This window comes from Dermochelys coriacea, chromosome 2 (assembly GCF_009764565.3).
Source record: "Dermochelys coriacea isolate rDerCor1 chromosome 2, rDerCor1.pri.v4, whole genome shotgun sequence".
NCBI classification, from domain to species: domain Eukaryota; kingdom Metazoa; phylum Chordata; order Testudines; family Dermochelyidae; genus Dermochelys; species Dermochelys coriacea.
The window spans coordinates 183,921,843-183,938,556 of NC_050069.1; the positions used below are offsets into that span (position 1 = coordinate 183,921,843).

Consider the following 16,714-nt stretch of genomic DNA (forward strand, 5'->3'; position numbering starts at 1 on the left):
CGGGGGGGGGCGTCAAGGAATGCAGAGAGTTGGATGGGGTAGGAGTCCCTGGGGGGCAGGTGTGGGCCACAACCTCCTCGCAGGGTGAGGAGGGAACCGCTTGTTAAGATTTTGGCAGCTCATCACTGACTCCAGCATTCCACAGACTGATACTGATGAGACTGGACTGTACCATTTGTGGAAGAATGATAAGAATACAGCTAAACTTACAAACATTTCTTCTCCCTCCATGCAAACAGTTTTCATACCAGCTGGTAATTCTATCTAGCCACCAGATGTTTGATTTGAATGTAGCATGAACAGCAGCAAATGTGTAAAGGAAGCTGAAACATATTAATCAGTGGCTGCCATTTTCAAAATATTTTCCCACAGCCAATTGCACCAGGACCCACACAGAGTTCTGCAACCATCAGCAAAGCCCATTTTCCCCTCTCTCTGCACTGTTCAAACAGCAGTTCAAGGCTACACCTTTCCTCAGCAGGCAGCTACACTGGGAAGAGAATTCAAGTACAGCCTGGAACTTAGATCCATGAAACCGTACATCTCTCTACTGCATACACAAGGCAAGCAAAATGCAGACCTGTTATTTTAAATACAGTTTGCTCCGTGAGAAAGCGGTGGAAGTAGGTTTGACTAACTGATTCTCTCTAAATCTGAGATTCTTTATTTTTCATGGATTAGAAAGGAAACAACCAAATGACCAATAAAATAAAATCAACACCACACAAATGTGTTTTGACAAATGATTTTAACTTTTAACAAAAGTTAAAAAACTCCAAGCTACGAAGATCACTTTGAAGTGAGAGGTTCCTCTACTGCCCGTCATTTTGGCAAGAAGCAGTGGTTACATTTACAATTCTTTGTGGCAATTGTTAGTTTCTTCCATATATTGCAGAAATTTTAGTGTACTGTTAACTTCTTTAGGCTTCTCATTGTTAAAGCAGTAACAATAATATACATCCACAGAATGGAGGGTATGTCCTGATGTTACAGAGGATATGGTAGAATATTTTACTTTAGCAAAAAAATTAATTCAAATTCAAGAAAATGTTTCCTTTAAAGGAAAATAAATCAATGTGAACCAGCAGGTATCATACACTGTTCCTCCCTCCTTTGGGAAGAACATAAGAATAGCTGGTCCCAAGTTTAAAGTTTTCAAATGTAGAACCTGGGTCTGATTGTGTGTGGTTATGAGTTTGAATTCTCAGAATAACCCCTGAAGGATGAATTTCCCCAAGCTCTTCTTTTTACTAAGCACAGAACTACTGGAAAATGTTTGAAGATGTTCTGAGCTGATCACGTCCCTAAGTAATCCCCTCCTCACCTCCCAGCAAACATCATGGCACTAACATGACATTTGCCACAATCATATTGTTCAGCTCTCATCTGTGACACTCTGTAGCTGTCTTGTCTTGTTTCCTTGCACTCTGTCTACATCAATCTGTTTTCTCTTGTCTCAGACTTAGATTGGAAGCTATTTGGGATAGGGACTGTCTTTTTTGTTCTGTTTTGTACAGCACCTAGCACAATGGAGTCCTGGTCCATGGCTGGGGCTCTTATGTGCTACAGTAACACAAATAATGAATTATAATAATAATAATGAGATGTCCATGCTCTATGGTAATTACATTTCACCTCAGAGGCAGATCAGCTCTAGCATTAAACATTAGCACAAAGTGTGTGTGAAGTACTTTGAGATGTCTGGATGGATGGAGAGTCTCCTGTCTCCCGTTGGGCTGTATGAAAACTGGTGTTAGGAAAATGCCACCTTGAGAAACCGAACATTTTATTTTTAATCTTCCTAGTATCACTGTGCCAGTTTGGAAAGATGATACAATTTGTCAGAGGCAGCTGGTTTCTAGTGGTGGCTACAATGTGCTTCTGTCCTCTAGAAATATAAACCAGCTGACTGTTATTCAAAAGACAGATACCACAGTTATTTCCCACTGCAACTATCGGGAAAAAAACTTTGCTATCCTATATGCTGCTAGGCAGGAACTTTGGCAAATGCTGACTTTTCAGTGGTGGCTGTCTGCAAAATTAGGTGATATTCTCTAGCCCCTTCATAGCATACAAATATCAGTGTCACAAAAATCATTGTCAGAATAGGCCCTTTGTCAACAGATAGAGACCAAGGACTTAATGGAGATGGAGGAAGGACTATAATGATCACCTCTCTGGAGATAGAACTTTTTAGTTCAGGTTTGAGGCTGGGATAATTGGGAGAAGCCTTCAGAGTTACAGCCCAAGCTATGCTTGCTCAGTGGGTGGGGGGATAGGAACTATTTTATTCATTATCTGGTGTCTTCTAGCACTAAATCAACAATAAATACTAAAAATAAAAAACTATGACCATCTTCTTTATGGTTTTGTGGTTTGGAGAGGAGTGAGGAAGTTGTATATCTTAATTTACTTATCCCTCTGAAGTCCTCAAATACTAACCACAACCAATCTATAGGCACAACAATGATCAAGCCTACAATTATCATATTCATGGCCATGAGAGTTCTAGTGAAGAAAAAACAAAAACAAATAATCAATACATCATATGTCAGAATCCTCATCAGCAAGAGGACATAAAACTGAGCTGTAGGAAGCTGGGAGAAAAAGAAGTTTGGAGGCAGGCAATTACTGTGCCACCCTGCCTCCCTGCTTTGAAATGCTTACAACTGAAAATTCTGACAGAGAACAAATCTTGGACTTTCCATTCCTGTCCAGCTTGACAGCACAACTTCTTTAGGACAGCTAACATGAAGAGTAATGTAATGCTGTCTCAAATCTGACAAAGTTCCCACACAGTCTGGAAGCGTATGTTATTTGTACAGGAGACAAGGGTGTGTTGGGGGTGGGTGCAGACTTGATCTGAAAAGAACATGAAACGGTCATAAAATACGGAGTGAATTAAAGGTTTACTTATGAACTCTGAACAAATGACAAGGAAATGCAATGAAAAACTAGGTTCTCTCTGGAATGTATCAGGATTTCTATCTTTATATTTATCTTTTAAATTTCACACTCTGCTTATGGATTCTCAAAGTGATGAGAAGGAGGAAACTTCTAAGCTGAAACATCCTTTTTCATTGTTCATACTGTATGTTGATCCCAGTGTGCACGGATGCCATTGTTCGTTAAGAGCAATTTTATCCTCATCCTTTACAGTAATGCGGAATTACACAATTTCATTGCTCTTTGAAATTTTGAACTCTTCTGACTAAGGACATTTTTATCAGCTCAACATTTTGCTTTACCAAATTAATGTTTTATGTTTCTGACCATCTTTGTGAACAAAAAGGGGACTACAGAAATTAGTTCTCTTAAAAAGCTCATTCTTTACCACTGCAATTCAGCAAAGTATTTTAACACGTTCTTACGCCCTGCCATAAATATACAGGGAAGGGTAAACACCTTTAAAATCCCTCCTGGCCAGAGGAAAACCCCTTTCACCGGTAAAAGGTTAAAAAGCTAGGATAACCTCGCTGGCACCTGACCACAATGACTAATGAGGAGACAAGATACTTTTAAAAGCTGAGGAGGGGGCGAGAAACAAAGCCTCTCTCTCTGTCTGTTTGATGCTTTTGCTGGGGACAGAACAGGAATGGAGTCTTAGAACTTAGTAAGTAATCTAGCTAGATATGCGTTAGATTCTGATTCCTTTAAATGGCTGAGAAAATAAGCTGTGCTGAATGGAATGTAGATTCCTGTTTTTGTGTCTTTTTGTAACTTAAGGTTTTGCCTAAAGGGATTCTCTATGTTTTGAATCCGATTATCCTGTAAGGTATTTACCATCCTGATTTTACAAAGGTGATTCTTTTTACTTTTTCTTCTATTAAAATTCTTCTTTTAAGAATCTGAATGCTTTTTCTTAAGATCCAAGGGTTTGGGTCTGTGTTCACCTATGCAAATTGGTGAGGATTTTTATCAAACCTTCCCCAGGAAAGGGGCTGTAAGGTTTGGGAGGATTTTGGGGGGAAAGACGTTTCCAAACAGGCTCTTTCCCAGTTATATACTTGTTAGACTTTGGTGGTGGCAGCGATATAGTCCAAGGACAAAATATAAAATAGTTTGTTCCTTGGGGAAGTTTTAACCTAAGATGGTAAAAGTAAGCTTAGGAGGGTGGCATGCAGGTCCCCACATCTGTACCCTAGAGTTCAGAGTGGGGAAGGAACCCTGACACGCCCTATAGGTTTTAATGGTATTTAAGCATGTGCTTGAAATTAAGCTTGTACTTAAATTCTTTGCTGAATAGGGATTGAATATTGAATCAGAACCTATAAGAATGAGGAAGGTAATCCAATGAAAATTGATTTCAAATGCATAATTGTCAAATCTTCAGTAGTCCCGGCTCCACTGCATTCCTTTTTACCCATATTCCTAACAGAGAAGCACAATACATTCCGGGTACCATACACTGTTCTACATTTGGGGATACACACATTATTAAAAAAATATTGTATTCTACAGTAAACACCTGTGAGATGTACTGTTTTGGACCACTGCGGTACTTAGTTAAAATAACAGTACTAGCAAATTGAAAAACTTGTTCTTTCGAGTACCAGTTTGGGGGAATTCCAGTAGAGACATCATTCACACAGGAGTTTTAAGTATCAGACACTGAGGTACCCATATGAAACATTGAATGTACATGAGACACTTACAGGCAATGCTTGGGGTGAGATATTTCACGACCTGTTCACCTCCATGGGATTTGTCAATTTCTTTCTCAAGACCAACCCTACTTTTTGGGGTGTTTTGCTGCAGAAGCTTCAGGCATTTCAGCTTGGGTTCTCCTTCCTCCATCCAGCTAGGTGGGTTCTCACTTTCTCAAGAGAGGGGCTGACAATTATCGGATTGGTCTGAGTGGGATGAAATTCAGCCTATCCGTCCCTCCATCCAGATTCTGAGCAGCGTTTCTTCTTGCTTTACTGATAAATTGTATATTTCAACTGCTTTGGTTCATTACGAAACAAGCGACCAAATAACCAAGATCAGTCAGGTTTACTGCTCTAAGCCAATAATAATATAGTGCAGGAAAAAGGTTCAATATGATACCCGTCTCTGGGAACCCATCTCATGCAGCATTAGTATATTCATCTTTCGCAGAAGGTGTGCTCCCAAGTTACTCCCATAAATCCATCTTTTTATACCTTTCCCATTTATAAGTAAAAGGTACACCATCTGAATCTAGATTTAGTGAATCAATTATCTGTTTTTTCATGGGTGCCTCCCTATATCTTTGTTCATAATATGCCCACTCTAGGTCCCAAGAGTATGAAGACACTTCTTAGGTTTGTATCAGGCTAGAATATTCATATGCCTTGATCCTGACAGTTTCCTAATCTACTTAAGCCAAAGATGACTTCAACAAATGCAAGGTGTTATGGGATACTTAGCATAAGTGAACAGGATTATAGTAAAGATAATGAAATTCCTTCTCCTGTACAGAAGCAGTTGCATGACGCTGTCATTAAATCTAACAAGTCAATCACTACAGTCTTCTAGGACTAAAATTATTGTTCTGTGAGACACTGCCAGAAGAGAAGAGAGTCTCATCTATATGCACCACATGGCCTCAAAGACTGCAAGTCTCACCTCTGTGAAACTACTAGTTATAAACATCAATTTCAGCTGCTATGAAATTACAAAAAGAAAAGGAATACTTGTGGCACCTTAGAGACTAACAAATTTATTTGAGCATAAGCTTTCGTGAGCTACAGCTCACTTCATCGGATGCATTCAGTGCTTATGCTCAAATAAATTTGTTAGTCGCTAAGGTGCCACAAGTACTCCTTTTCTTTTTGCGAATACAGACTAACACAGCTGCTACCCTGAAACCTATGAAATTACGTGAGTCTTATGGTTGCAGGCACTAAGCCAAAGACAAATCCTGTTCACCTTATTCACACGATTGGACAGGGCTACTTGTGTGAACAAAGTGAGCAGGATTTGACCTATTGACATCAGAGCGAGAACACATTAGAGGGAGCCAACAAAACTCAGAGAAACTCCTGATACTGCCTTTAAAATTGATATCTACTAAATCAATGCAACTGTTCTAAAAAAAGGGATATCCCATCCATTCAGTAATATTTTCCAAAAGGGAGCCTCTTGCTATCTCACCGGTCTTTATTTAGGGTTTTGCATGTCCCTTGTTGAGAATCTATGAGAGTTTGGTAAACGAATGAAACCACATGAATGGACTTGTTATCGTAAGTATTTAGTACACTAATTTGGAACCCTCTCGCTTCCTGTTTCATGGTGTCCCTGTTTAAAATTGTTTGAGCTGTGAAATTGGGTGCTAAGCTGCAAAAAATCCCAATGAAATCAGGACAGCAAGTCAGCAGGACTGTCTAAATCAGTCTTAGCTAACAAGTCTTATTGGCTTTACGGAAATTAGCGCGATAGAGTGTCTGAGGAAATTCTGCTTTCACTGCTAGATACCAACTCTGTCAGCTGACTCAAAGCACACCCATGAGCAGCAGCTCAGATGGAGCCAGTGGCCAGATGGATATGGTACAGCATTCAGTGGTCAACAACAACAACAAAAAAGAGAGAGAAAGGGATTTTTTTAAAAGAAGGGAGTGAGAGGAATGGACAAAGAAATTATATTTTCCCCCCACCTCCACCCCTCAGCCCCTGGTTACAATTAAATAACTGTGGTTTGCAACAAGTATTGTTCTCATCTGCACTCCACCAGAAGAAGGAGAAGGAAAGAAAAAATATTAATACCTTGAGCCAAACCACATGTCTTAAATTTTTCTTTCAACACGACCCTATCCAAAACATACTACAGTGGAGAAACCAACAGACATATGGAAATAGCATAAGGGAAACAGAAAATAGCATTCACATTAGAAAAAGACTGAAATCACAAATTGATTTATACTACTAAAATATGCCAAGCATGCTCCCCTTCAGTTTCATCTTCTCAGAAACCAGCAGCAACCTTTTGTTTAAAGGTTCATGTCTTTTCAAAAAGAAAAGGAGTACTTGTGGCACCTTAGAGACTAACAAATTTAATTGAGCATAAGCTTTCGTGAGCTACCGCTCACTTCATCGGATGTACAATGAACTCTGTAATCACTGCAACCCAAGGCCTTCCCGGGACAGGAAAAGGACAATATTTTTTTCCAAGCATTTGATAAGAATTAAATACAGCAGACCTCACATTGTGATTAAATCATTTCTAAATTTTGAGCACTAAATAATAACAACCCCCTACAGTTCACAAAGTAGTTCACAAAATCATTGGGAAGGATCCCCAAAGTCATTGGGAAGGACCCCCAAAACCTTTACAGATTGTAACATAAAGGGGTGAAATCCTGGCCCCGTAAATTTCAATGGGGCCAGGATTTCATCTCAAGTATTGCACCACTAATCAATTAAATGCAGCCACAGAAGTGCAAGAATCACTCAGTGCTACCCAATTGAATTAAAGAGAGACCTAGAGATAGACCAAACAGACAGTGCTGCAGGCCAGTTATGGGGGTGCATTGGCAGAGAGGTTTGGGGAAATGTGACTGACTAACCAAAAGTATGAGCCCTATTTTTATATAGCTAAATCTTGAAGTCCTTATTCAGACAAAATTCCCATTGAGCCACAAGGTGTTTTGTTTGGGTAAGGACTGATAGGTAAAAATTGAGTAATTACCTCATGATTTGACCCATGCAATAAGTACTGAGATACTCTACAGAAGGAGAATTTCCTTTTCTTTCCCATTTCTAACCAAACGTCTATTTCTGTTCTCTGAAATACTTCCTAAGTATAGTTCATTTTGGGGCAGGGACTGTCTTCTTCTGTGTTTGTACAGCATCTAGCACAGTGGAGGCTGGGTCCACAACTGGGCTCATTGGTGCTACACCAATATAAGTAATAATAAATAATAACTGTGTACAATTTTCAGAAAACCCAATTATGCTTCAAAGACAAAATAAATCACTTTCATGCTGACTGGTATAGATATAAGGACAATCCATAGTATGTGTAAGGTACATGCTTGCTATAGGTCAGATTCTGAATGATGAGTGGAATTTTGTTTGAGAAGAATTAAGGTGCAATGAAATGTTCCAAATCCTGGTCAGTAAGGCCTGAATATGTCAATGGGACTACTTACCTTGTTGAATCCAGGTCTAAAAGAATAACTGTTGTACAGCATTAAATCCACATCTTTCTGCTAATGACCATTTTGCAGCCCTCCATCACGCTCAGTATATATTATGTATATAATTGGTAAGGGGATTGCAGATGAAAGGTGTTATATAAATGTAAAAATAATATTACTCTTTCTAATTGGGACATATTGAATTAGGATGACTGCTATATGGGAGGGTGCCCTGGAGACTGATTTAGCCTAATGATAATGAAGAACAACAACTGCTGCTTAATCAGAACAGTATTAACATATTCTGCATAATATGTATGCACCTGCAAAAACCTGGTCTGAAGCCTGGCTATACATTTTGGCCTAGCTACTTTATGTACATGGTATATTAAACATTAAGGCTGAAGTTTACAAAGCTGCCTTTGGGGACCTAGATTCACAACTCCCATTAAAAATAATGGGAATTAAGTGTCTAAATCCACTAGGAGGATTTGATAATCTCAGTCTAAAGGCTTTTTTATAGTCATTAACCCAGTATTAAGCAAATTAGAAAAAGCTGTAAACAATCTTTGAACACGGGGCTCCCAGACTGCTTGCATCATGAACATGGATAGTTTTTAAGCAAGATGGAACCATTAGAATTAGGCTCAGTAGCATCAGTGATAATTAAATACTCTGGGTCAGATTTTCAAAAGTGCGTAAGTGCTTTAGGAACACAAGTGCCAGCAACTTTCAATTGAACGTGTGCTCCTAAGTCACTTAAGTACTTTGAAAATCCTACCATCTATTTTCAAATACTGTACAATTAAAATTTCTTCCTGTTAAGGAGGGCTTCTCTGAAGACGCAAACTTTCAGGTTGCTGGGGCTAAACAAAAAGGGAGCAGTCGTCCTCTCTCACCATCAGGGGCTGATATAAAATGAGTGAATTTACAGTCCTTGTATTGTATGCACACTGCAATAGCAAGACATAAAAGGTGGAGATAAAGAAAAGGTGATGGTCTTGTCTATAAATTTAATAGATTTTTGGTTATTGTCTTTGACCTCAAATTATTATTAAAATATTTACATATTTCAAAATGTCATATCTGATGAGATTTTGTTGAGGAAAAACCCCACTGGAGTTTCAAGAAAAATCTGAATTAGTTTAAAGCTGACATCAACCTCACAGTGAGAAGGCTAACTTAATGCTGGCAAAGGTATCCCAAAGTCCTTTACAACTTTGACTAGCTACAACACAGAGTATACGGCGCCACATAATATCATTTGCTGTGATGGCATGGGTATCACAGCAAGTCAAACCACAGAAACACTATGAAGTACTGCTGCTAGTGCATTCAAAAGAAGTCAGACTCGCTCATTTTTGTTGGCTAAACCCACACATTCCTGTTGCCTAGCTCCCCTAATGTATTCCATACTAATGGGACATGGGGACCTTTCTTTTCAGACAGTCACTTACTGTTGCCTCTTCAGGATTCCCATTAGACACTTCCACAATCCTGAGTGTTGTGTCCACCCTCACCTTCGCCCTGGTCACAAACTGGATGACCGATGAACTGTCCTGAGAATTAAAAACAAAAGTAGTTAAAAACAACCTTTTTCAATTTAATAACATTATATTCTATCCTTATGCTCCAGGGCAGCTGGATTGAGTGCTACACTGATTAATACTACCTGAAATCACATGCACCTTGAGCTTGGGACATGGATGGACAAAGTACAGTGCATTATCTCAGACTGAAATTAAAGGCATCCCACAAAACATTGGGACTTCTTTTTAATTTGAATTTGGGCCGTTTTTAAGGCAACCCCAGCTTCACAACACAGGAGAAAAACCCAGCACATTGCCAATCAACATAAACAAGCTAAATCTTTACCACAATGGTTCCCAAGTAGTTAGAAACAGATATTTGGAAGCTGGGATAGACTTATATACAGTATATGATAAAATTGTTTAATTATTTAAAATAATTCCAGACACAGCACACTGCATAAAGCTCAAGTCTTTGATTTATATTTCCATTAGTAACAGTGACTTTGCTTTGTATTTTATACAGAACGTTTAAACACAAATTCTCCAACCAGTTGCCTTTTTAAACATATTGTTTACTCTTATACAGCAGATATTTATGTAAGGTTACTTTTGATTTAGGACTAGATTGCGGCATCACCATGTTCTGAGGATGATGCACAGCCATCTTGCCCAGAGAACTGAGGGGCAGCATGCACCCACTCCCCAATATAGGCAGCCCCCTCTGTTGGGGGGTGAAAAACCACTGCTCCACCTAAACCCTGTCCCCTTTCTGGCAAGTTGCTCCCAAGGGGAAGCATTTCAGGTGCAGCCTCTGCCATCCTCCCAAGCATCAGGGCTGCCAAGTGTGAAGGGCTACTCTTAACTCCCCCCCTTCTCAGTTTGCACCCACATAAGGTGAGGCAACAATCTGGCCCTTAATGAATAAATAGAGTGGTGTATTCTCATAATTACAGCTCAAATGAGTTTAATGAATTCTTTACCACACCAGCATCTACACTGCAAGAATAAATTGGTAGTTGGGGACACAGGTATCCATTTAAATGTGCAGTTCACTATTCTATGTGGGTGACACCATGACAGATATAACAATTTCCTGCACTTTCTTGGACAAATGTTCTTGAATTAATGTGTATGTGTTATTGTGGGATTGTATGCAACTTCTCTACCAGACATGGCTAATGTAAACCTTGTGAAGCATTGGGAGCATCAAAGGACTATACTGAACAACAGACCAGTTAAGAATAAATTTTTGAGACAAAAAAACTGAAAACGGGTTTCCTAGAATATAGCTGGGAGGAGGGCAATGAAAATTATCCAGCTCCCGACCTATCCTTTTGAAGCTAGGCCTTAAGGAGAAACCAATTGTCTGGCTGATTTCCTGTTCATGGTCTCTTCAAAAGTTCAGACCCAAACTAGATAAAACAGTAACTCACAGATTCATGGGTGTGCTTGTTCTGAGCCATAGCTATTATGAACTTGTGACCACAGGGAAAAAACCTTTAGTGGGATCTGAAAGACTGTTCACCTGACAGCCTTTGTTGGGGTGATCTTAGATAAGCTTATTAGCATGTATGTAGATTTCTTGTATTGTTTTAATACTTTTTCTCTGTAATGCTTTTACCATAAGAATAAATGTGCTTGCTTAGAAAGAGCTGTGTGGTAACTTACTGTGGCAATCACGCTGTTTATAGCCTCTAAAGAAGAAAGGCAAAGCAACCTGCTGAAACAGTCTGAGTTGCAGGGGAATTCACAGTATAGGCAGGGAACTATGCAGCCTGGAAAAAAACCCTGTCAGAAGGAAGACTCACGTCTCCACTCAAGAGAGGTGACTGCTGGGGAGTTGGAAACCTGAGAATGGGTGCCCTTGGGCAGAGCCATCCCTAGCTATTCTGGGGACCTACGCAGCCACTCCCCCCCCACAGTGGAGGAGTGGGGCAGGCCTCCGTGGGGGAGGTTGGCCCCAGGTCTTTGCGGGGGGGTGGAGCTGGCTTGGGGAACAGGGGGGACCACCCCCCAGCACTCACTGGCAGCATGGCTGGGGCTGCGCTATAGCACTTCCCGCTGCCAGTGAGTGCAGGCCCAGCCCTGCTGCAGTCCTCAGGGGAGTGGGGACAGGGCTGGGGCAGAGCAGGGGTGGGAAGAGGTGGGATGGGGAGGAGCCTTTGGGGAAGGGGTGGAGTGGGGGCGGTGCTGAGGTGAAGCAGGGGTGGGAAGAGGCGGGGAGGAGTAGGGGCAGGGGCCTTGGGGAAGTGGCAGAGCAGGGGTTGGAGCAGCACACAGCTGCACAGGGTACAGGAAATTTGGTGCCCCAAATTTCCTGGTGTCCTACGCAGCTGCTTACTTTGTATATGGGTAAGGACAGCCTTGCCCTTGGGGATCATAGAGGAGGAAATACAGGTACAGTTGCCCTGAACTGTGACAGATACGTGTCCCAGAGGATCTGCACCAGACATTCCATGGGCCTGGTGCAGAGCTTGTGCTCAGAGCTGAATTTGACAGTGTACACAAATGCCTGTTTAGTGTACTCAGTTACCTGCTTGCATATGTGGGGGTATTTGTATGTGAGCACAACTTAAACATCTGGCTCCATCTATGTGCTCTTTCTTCAAACATGGAGAAACAGCAGCATGCGAGGTGATTTCAGTGGGAAACGCCATGAAGACATCAAGTGGTGTCTATCTAATCTTTAGGAAAAAACCTCTCCTTTTTTGTTTTTAACCTAACGGCTGTCACCAACAGATTTATCTAACAGATTTATTTTATTATCCTCCTACTCTGATTATCTTACAGTATCGTGATCTGACAGACCTATGCTGTAGCTAAATTGTAAGCTAAAAAAAATCCTCCCAATAAAGCTCATCTACAAAATAAGTGGAAACGCAGTAAATTTTTTTAAAGTTTACAAATCGTGTTATTTCATTCACTGACAGAACAGAACATTGCTTAGCCTGCTATTATGTTTCTCACCATGAATGTCATGTTTATTCTTATCTTGAGCCTTCTTATGATGGCTGTGATATTTTTTCTTTGTATAACAAATATTTGAAGTAACAGATTAAAAATAATTACAATTAGAAATAAAATCAAACAAAAACAGCCATTCGTGCAGAGTTAAAGTTATGAGGTTTTTCAAACAGTCAGATAATGAGCAGAGTAAGTGTGCATAAACTATGATCCATGTGTTTATCTTTATTTTGTGATGAGATACAAGGGTAGAAGCCTGATAATTTTTAATGTACTTGAGAAAATTCAGCAAAATCTAGGATAACACCTCCAGATCTACTGTTCACAAACCTTACAGTCTTATTTTATAACTGTTTATAACATGCAGGTGATTTGCTTTAAGGTCAGATCCTGCACTATGATGAGCGCCTCCCATGAAGGGGTAAAGCATCCTCAGCTCCTATTCAATTTAGTGGGAGCTGAGGCCTGGGAGCACCCTCCAGGATTGACATCTTTCAGTTACCTTCTTCTGGAACATTTCAGCCACTGCCATTGCAACTGAACTTTTATATAAAGCAATGTGTTAATCTAAAAAGTTTCCAAATGTGCCAGAGTTCCCAAAATCAGTTAATTTCTAAATATCAGCATTTTGGCAATGACTCGGGTTTAGAATAAAAGGGGTCAGGTACTCCAAGTATTGCAATAATTGAAAATGATTTAAAAAAAATAAAAGCATGAAGGCCTTAAATAAGAGTTTACATGAACTATCCATGAATCCTGCACATTCCCTCCTGACTCCACCTGCGCATGCACACGCACATACACACACTCCATTCTTCTGAAATGAGGGAAGGAGCTTTTTAAAGTATAAAAAGTTCTTCACTGACATTTGAATCCCAGCTCAGACTGAAAGGTTTCTCCTAGACTTCTCTATGAAATTCTTATTCATTCACAAAATAGGATGATGTGCCCAGTAAAGCCATCTTATAGTGAGATATATAGCAATTACAGCTGGTTGAAAAGTGCCAGCTGTTTTTCATAGGATATTTAGAATAAAAACTACTTTTTTCTAAATTTCCTGCCATTTTTATTTATTTTTTCAATGAAAAACCAAAACCTGAAACAATTTTCGTTTTCAAAACTCACTTCAGTAAATAATTGTGGGTTTCAGTAAAAAGTATTGGCTTTTGAAAACCAAAAACTGAATATTTTTACCAAAATCTGAAATTTTTAACACAAATAATGTTCAATTTATGGTTTCCAGTTTTCAGCAAAAACAATTAGAAAATTTTGACCACATTGAAAATTTCCAATGGAAATGTTTAGTGATCAACTTAAAACTTTTCTGTGAAAAAATTTAAACTAGTTCTACTAGACACAGACGGAGGTAATATTCAATGCTTCATGTATATTTCAATATACAAGTATATTTAAATTACTATTGAGCATATGTGCTAGAAAGAGGCAGAAGCACTTACCTTCTTTAATATCTCTGTATTCAGCAGCATGTAAACATCTATATTGCGGGATTCTGCTTTTGCTAGTGAGCTTAAGTTACAGCGTATAATTAAGCAGGACCTGCCTGGTCTTTCACAGTCCTAAGGGAAATAAGTAAAAGGCTGTAAGATGTATTAGGAAGGGAGGAAATCATTCATTTTAATACTAACTAGCAATACCAAACATTCCTACTGATTGAATGAAAACAGCCATTTGATGAATCAGCAAAATTGATTGTACACCTCCCTTATACAAAACGGTGTCTGTTTCAGAATCTGCAGAATCATAATCATTCCAGGACTTCATAAAAACATGTCACGGGAAATTCATCCCTGAACTGAGGGTCAGTGCACTTAAGCTGGAATTGAACACAGAATATGCATTGTACTGGGCCTCTGCACAGGGGTAAATTTCAGCCATGGCAAGTAAACCCTGCTATCTATTACTTCCTGGTCAGAATACCTCCCCTGAGATAAAAGGATTAGAGAAAAATGTATTGCAGAAAAACATTTTCAACAAGCATCTATGTATTTCTATCGTATATACATTACATTGCTCTAAGTCTAGCTGCAAACACGCTTTGAAGTTCTGCATTTAATGCCTGATGCAAAGTCCAAAGAAAACAATGGAAAGACTCCCAATGACATTAATGGGCTTTGCATCAGCTCATTAGCTAGTTACGTTGATTCTATATAATTTCTCACTCACTGGATTTCTTCAAACTGTATTAATCTTTTTTCTTTTAGCATCAGAAGATATTATTCAACCTTTAATACTTGTGTTATTTTTTTATTGCCTGTACTTTGGTAGCCTCAAAGTTTCCAGAGAGGGATTGAGATCTGTGAGGACTACTGAAACACAAATAAAATGTAATTCTTATTTTAGATTACATGAAAGTTACTCTGAAAAGAAAAAAATAGTTGACTCCTTCACATTCCTCTTACAAACCTATTTATAATATATGACCCTTTTAAATTTCAGTCATATATGGAATTTCTTACCAGTACTTTTCTGCCAGACTTGGTAAAAAAAGCAAAGATCGTATGAAAAATATTGTCATTTTCTTGAGGGATGACACATGGGTTAGGGTTTTTCTGAAAAGAGCAGTTTCCTTTCTCCTGAGCCACCTGAAAGCACAATGAAGATCATCAAGACATGTGAAGAGTCCATTTACAGCACTTACAACATTGTGTAATATGTGTTGTGAACCTTAGAACACTTCAAGTGCCAACTTGAACAGGGTTCACTGTTCTGTAACAGCAACTCTTATCAGATCTGACAAACTCACCACACCTAACACCACTTTCAGGGTTCTTGTCCATAAATAGTGTCTTGTACGGTATCAAATGAAAGCCAGTGACACAATGGCCATCACAGGTATTGTAAGATGTATGTACAGGGGGTATGTAAGGAGTTATGACTACCTACTAAATATACATTTTTAACTAGTAACAGAGCAGAGTTGACAAACAAGTTTTCTGCCAGGCAAAGCATATCCCTGTCTCTAATGCAAATTAAGCATTTTAAGCAAAACACAATGGGAGCTACATTTGCATTCCAAGTCAACATGAGGATGTGAAGTTAACATGGGGGCCAGCACCCCAAAGAACAAACAATAGGAGGACATTTTGTGATCCATTCACAGAGGAAACCCCGGAAAGACGTGGGAGTTAAGACAGCTCTGTCAAAGGCTGAATCCTTGAGAGAAAATCGATTTTGTTAAATAGGAAAGGTAACCCTTAGTAAGTGTAGACCTAGGGTTGCGTTTTATGTTTTGTTTTACATGTGGAACCAGTTCTGTTTCCACTTCTTAACCTGACCCACTATCTCTTAAAATGTAACCTTTTATAATAAATTTATGATTATTTCACTGTAAATATATTTCAGTGCTGTAATATTATAAAGGCCTGACCCTGAGTTGTGCCAGTCAAGTTGTCTCTCTCTTCGGGGACAGCTTGCCTGGTAATTTCTGTCAGTGACAGGTGCTAGACACTGCAGGGAGTGTGCCGAGGACTTTGAAGTTGGAGTGTGTCTATCACTAGCCTGCACAGAGAGGGAGAGGTCTGCAAAGACCTGGAAGACAGTACTTGTGCATGGTCAGAGGATGTTGGTTTCAGTGAGATGAGCTACAGCAGGCATCAGGCAAAATTGCTTCATACTAAGGGCAAGTGGTGGTGAGGTGCCTCAGAATTCTGGGCATCATCACGGTGTCCCTATACAGTGACACTACATATCATTAGGCATTTCAATCAACTTGATTGTTTCATAGTTTGTAGGGATTCAGGTTAACGTAGCCTTGCAAAATCATCATGAAAATGTACCAGCCCGGGCACAAAATCTGTTCATCTAGTTTTATCATAACCAATAACAAAGTTGATAATGATAACGTAAAATAACAATATTTTACTCACTTGTTCAACAAAATTGGATGCCTAAGGCAAGCAGATGGATGAGTACAATTTTTCAAGGCTTGTTGAAGGTTAGCCCAAATCTTCATCCAAGATTGCCATGCTATATCAGGCCCCCGATTTCACAGCTAACTCTATGCAGCCTACAGAAGGGCCCTGAACAAAATCCATTGAAATGAAATAATATCTGCAACACCATAGAATATCAGCCAATCCCTCCCTTCTGCTCTCAGAA

General features: G+C 39.5%; 1 protein-coding gene across 1 annotated transcript in view; it reads right to left on the minus strand.

Annotated features, from left to right (window-relative positions):
- ITGA9 (integrin subunit alpha 9) overlaps positions 1–16,714 on the minus strand; it is a 299,826-nt gene that overhangs the window by 26,615 nt on the left and 256,497 nt on the right. The window contains exons 24-26 of the mRNA XM_038393132.2: positions 15,073–15,198; positions 14,053–14,172; positions 9,557–9,658 (exon numbers count right to left, since the gene is read on the minus strand). Coding sequence (XP_038249060.1) covers positions 9,557–9,658; positions 14,053–14,172; positions 15,073–15,198 — 348 coding nt within the window. The remainder of the gene's footprint in view (positions 1–9,556; positions 9,659–14,052; positions 14,173–15,072; positions 15,199–16,714) is intronic.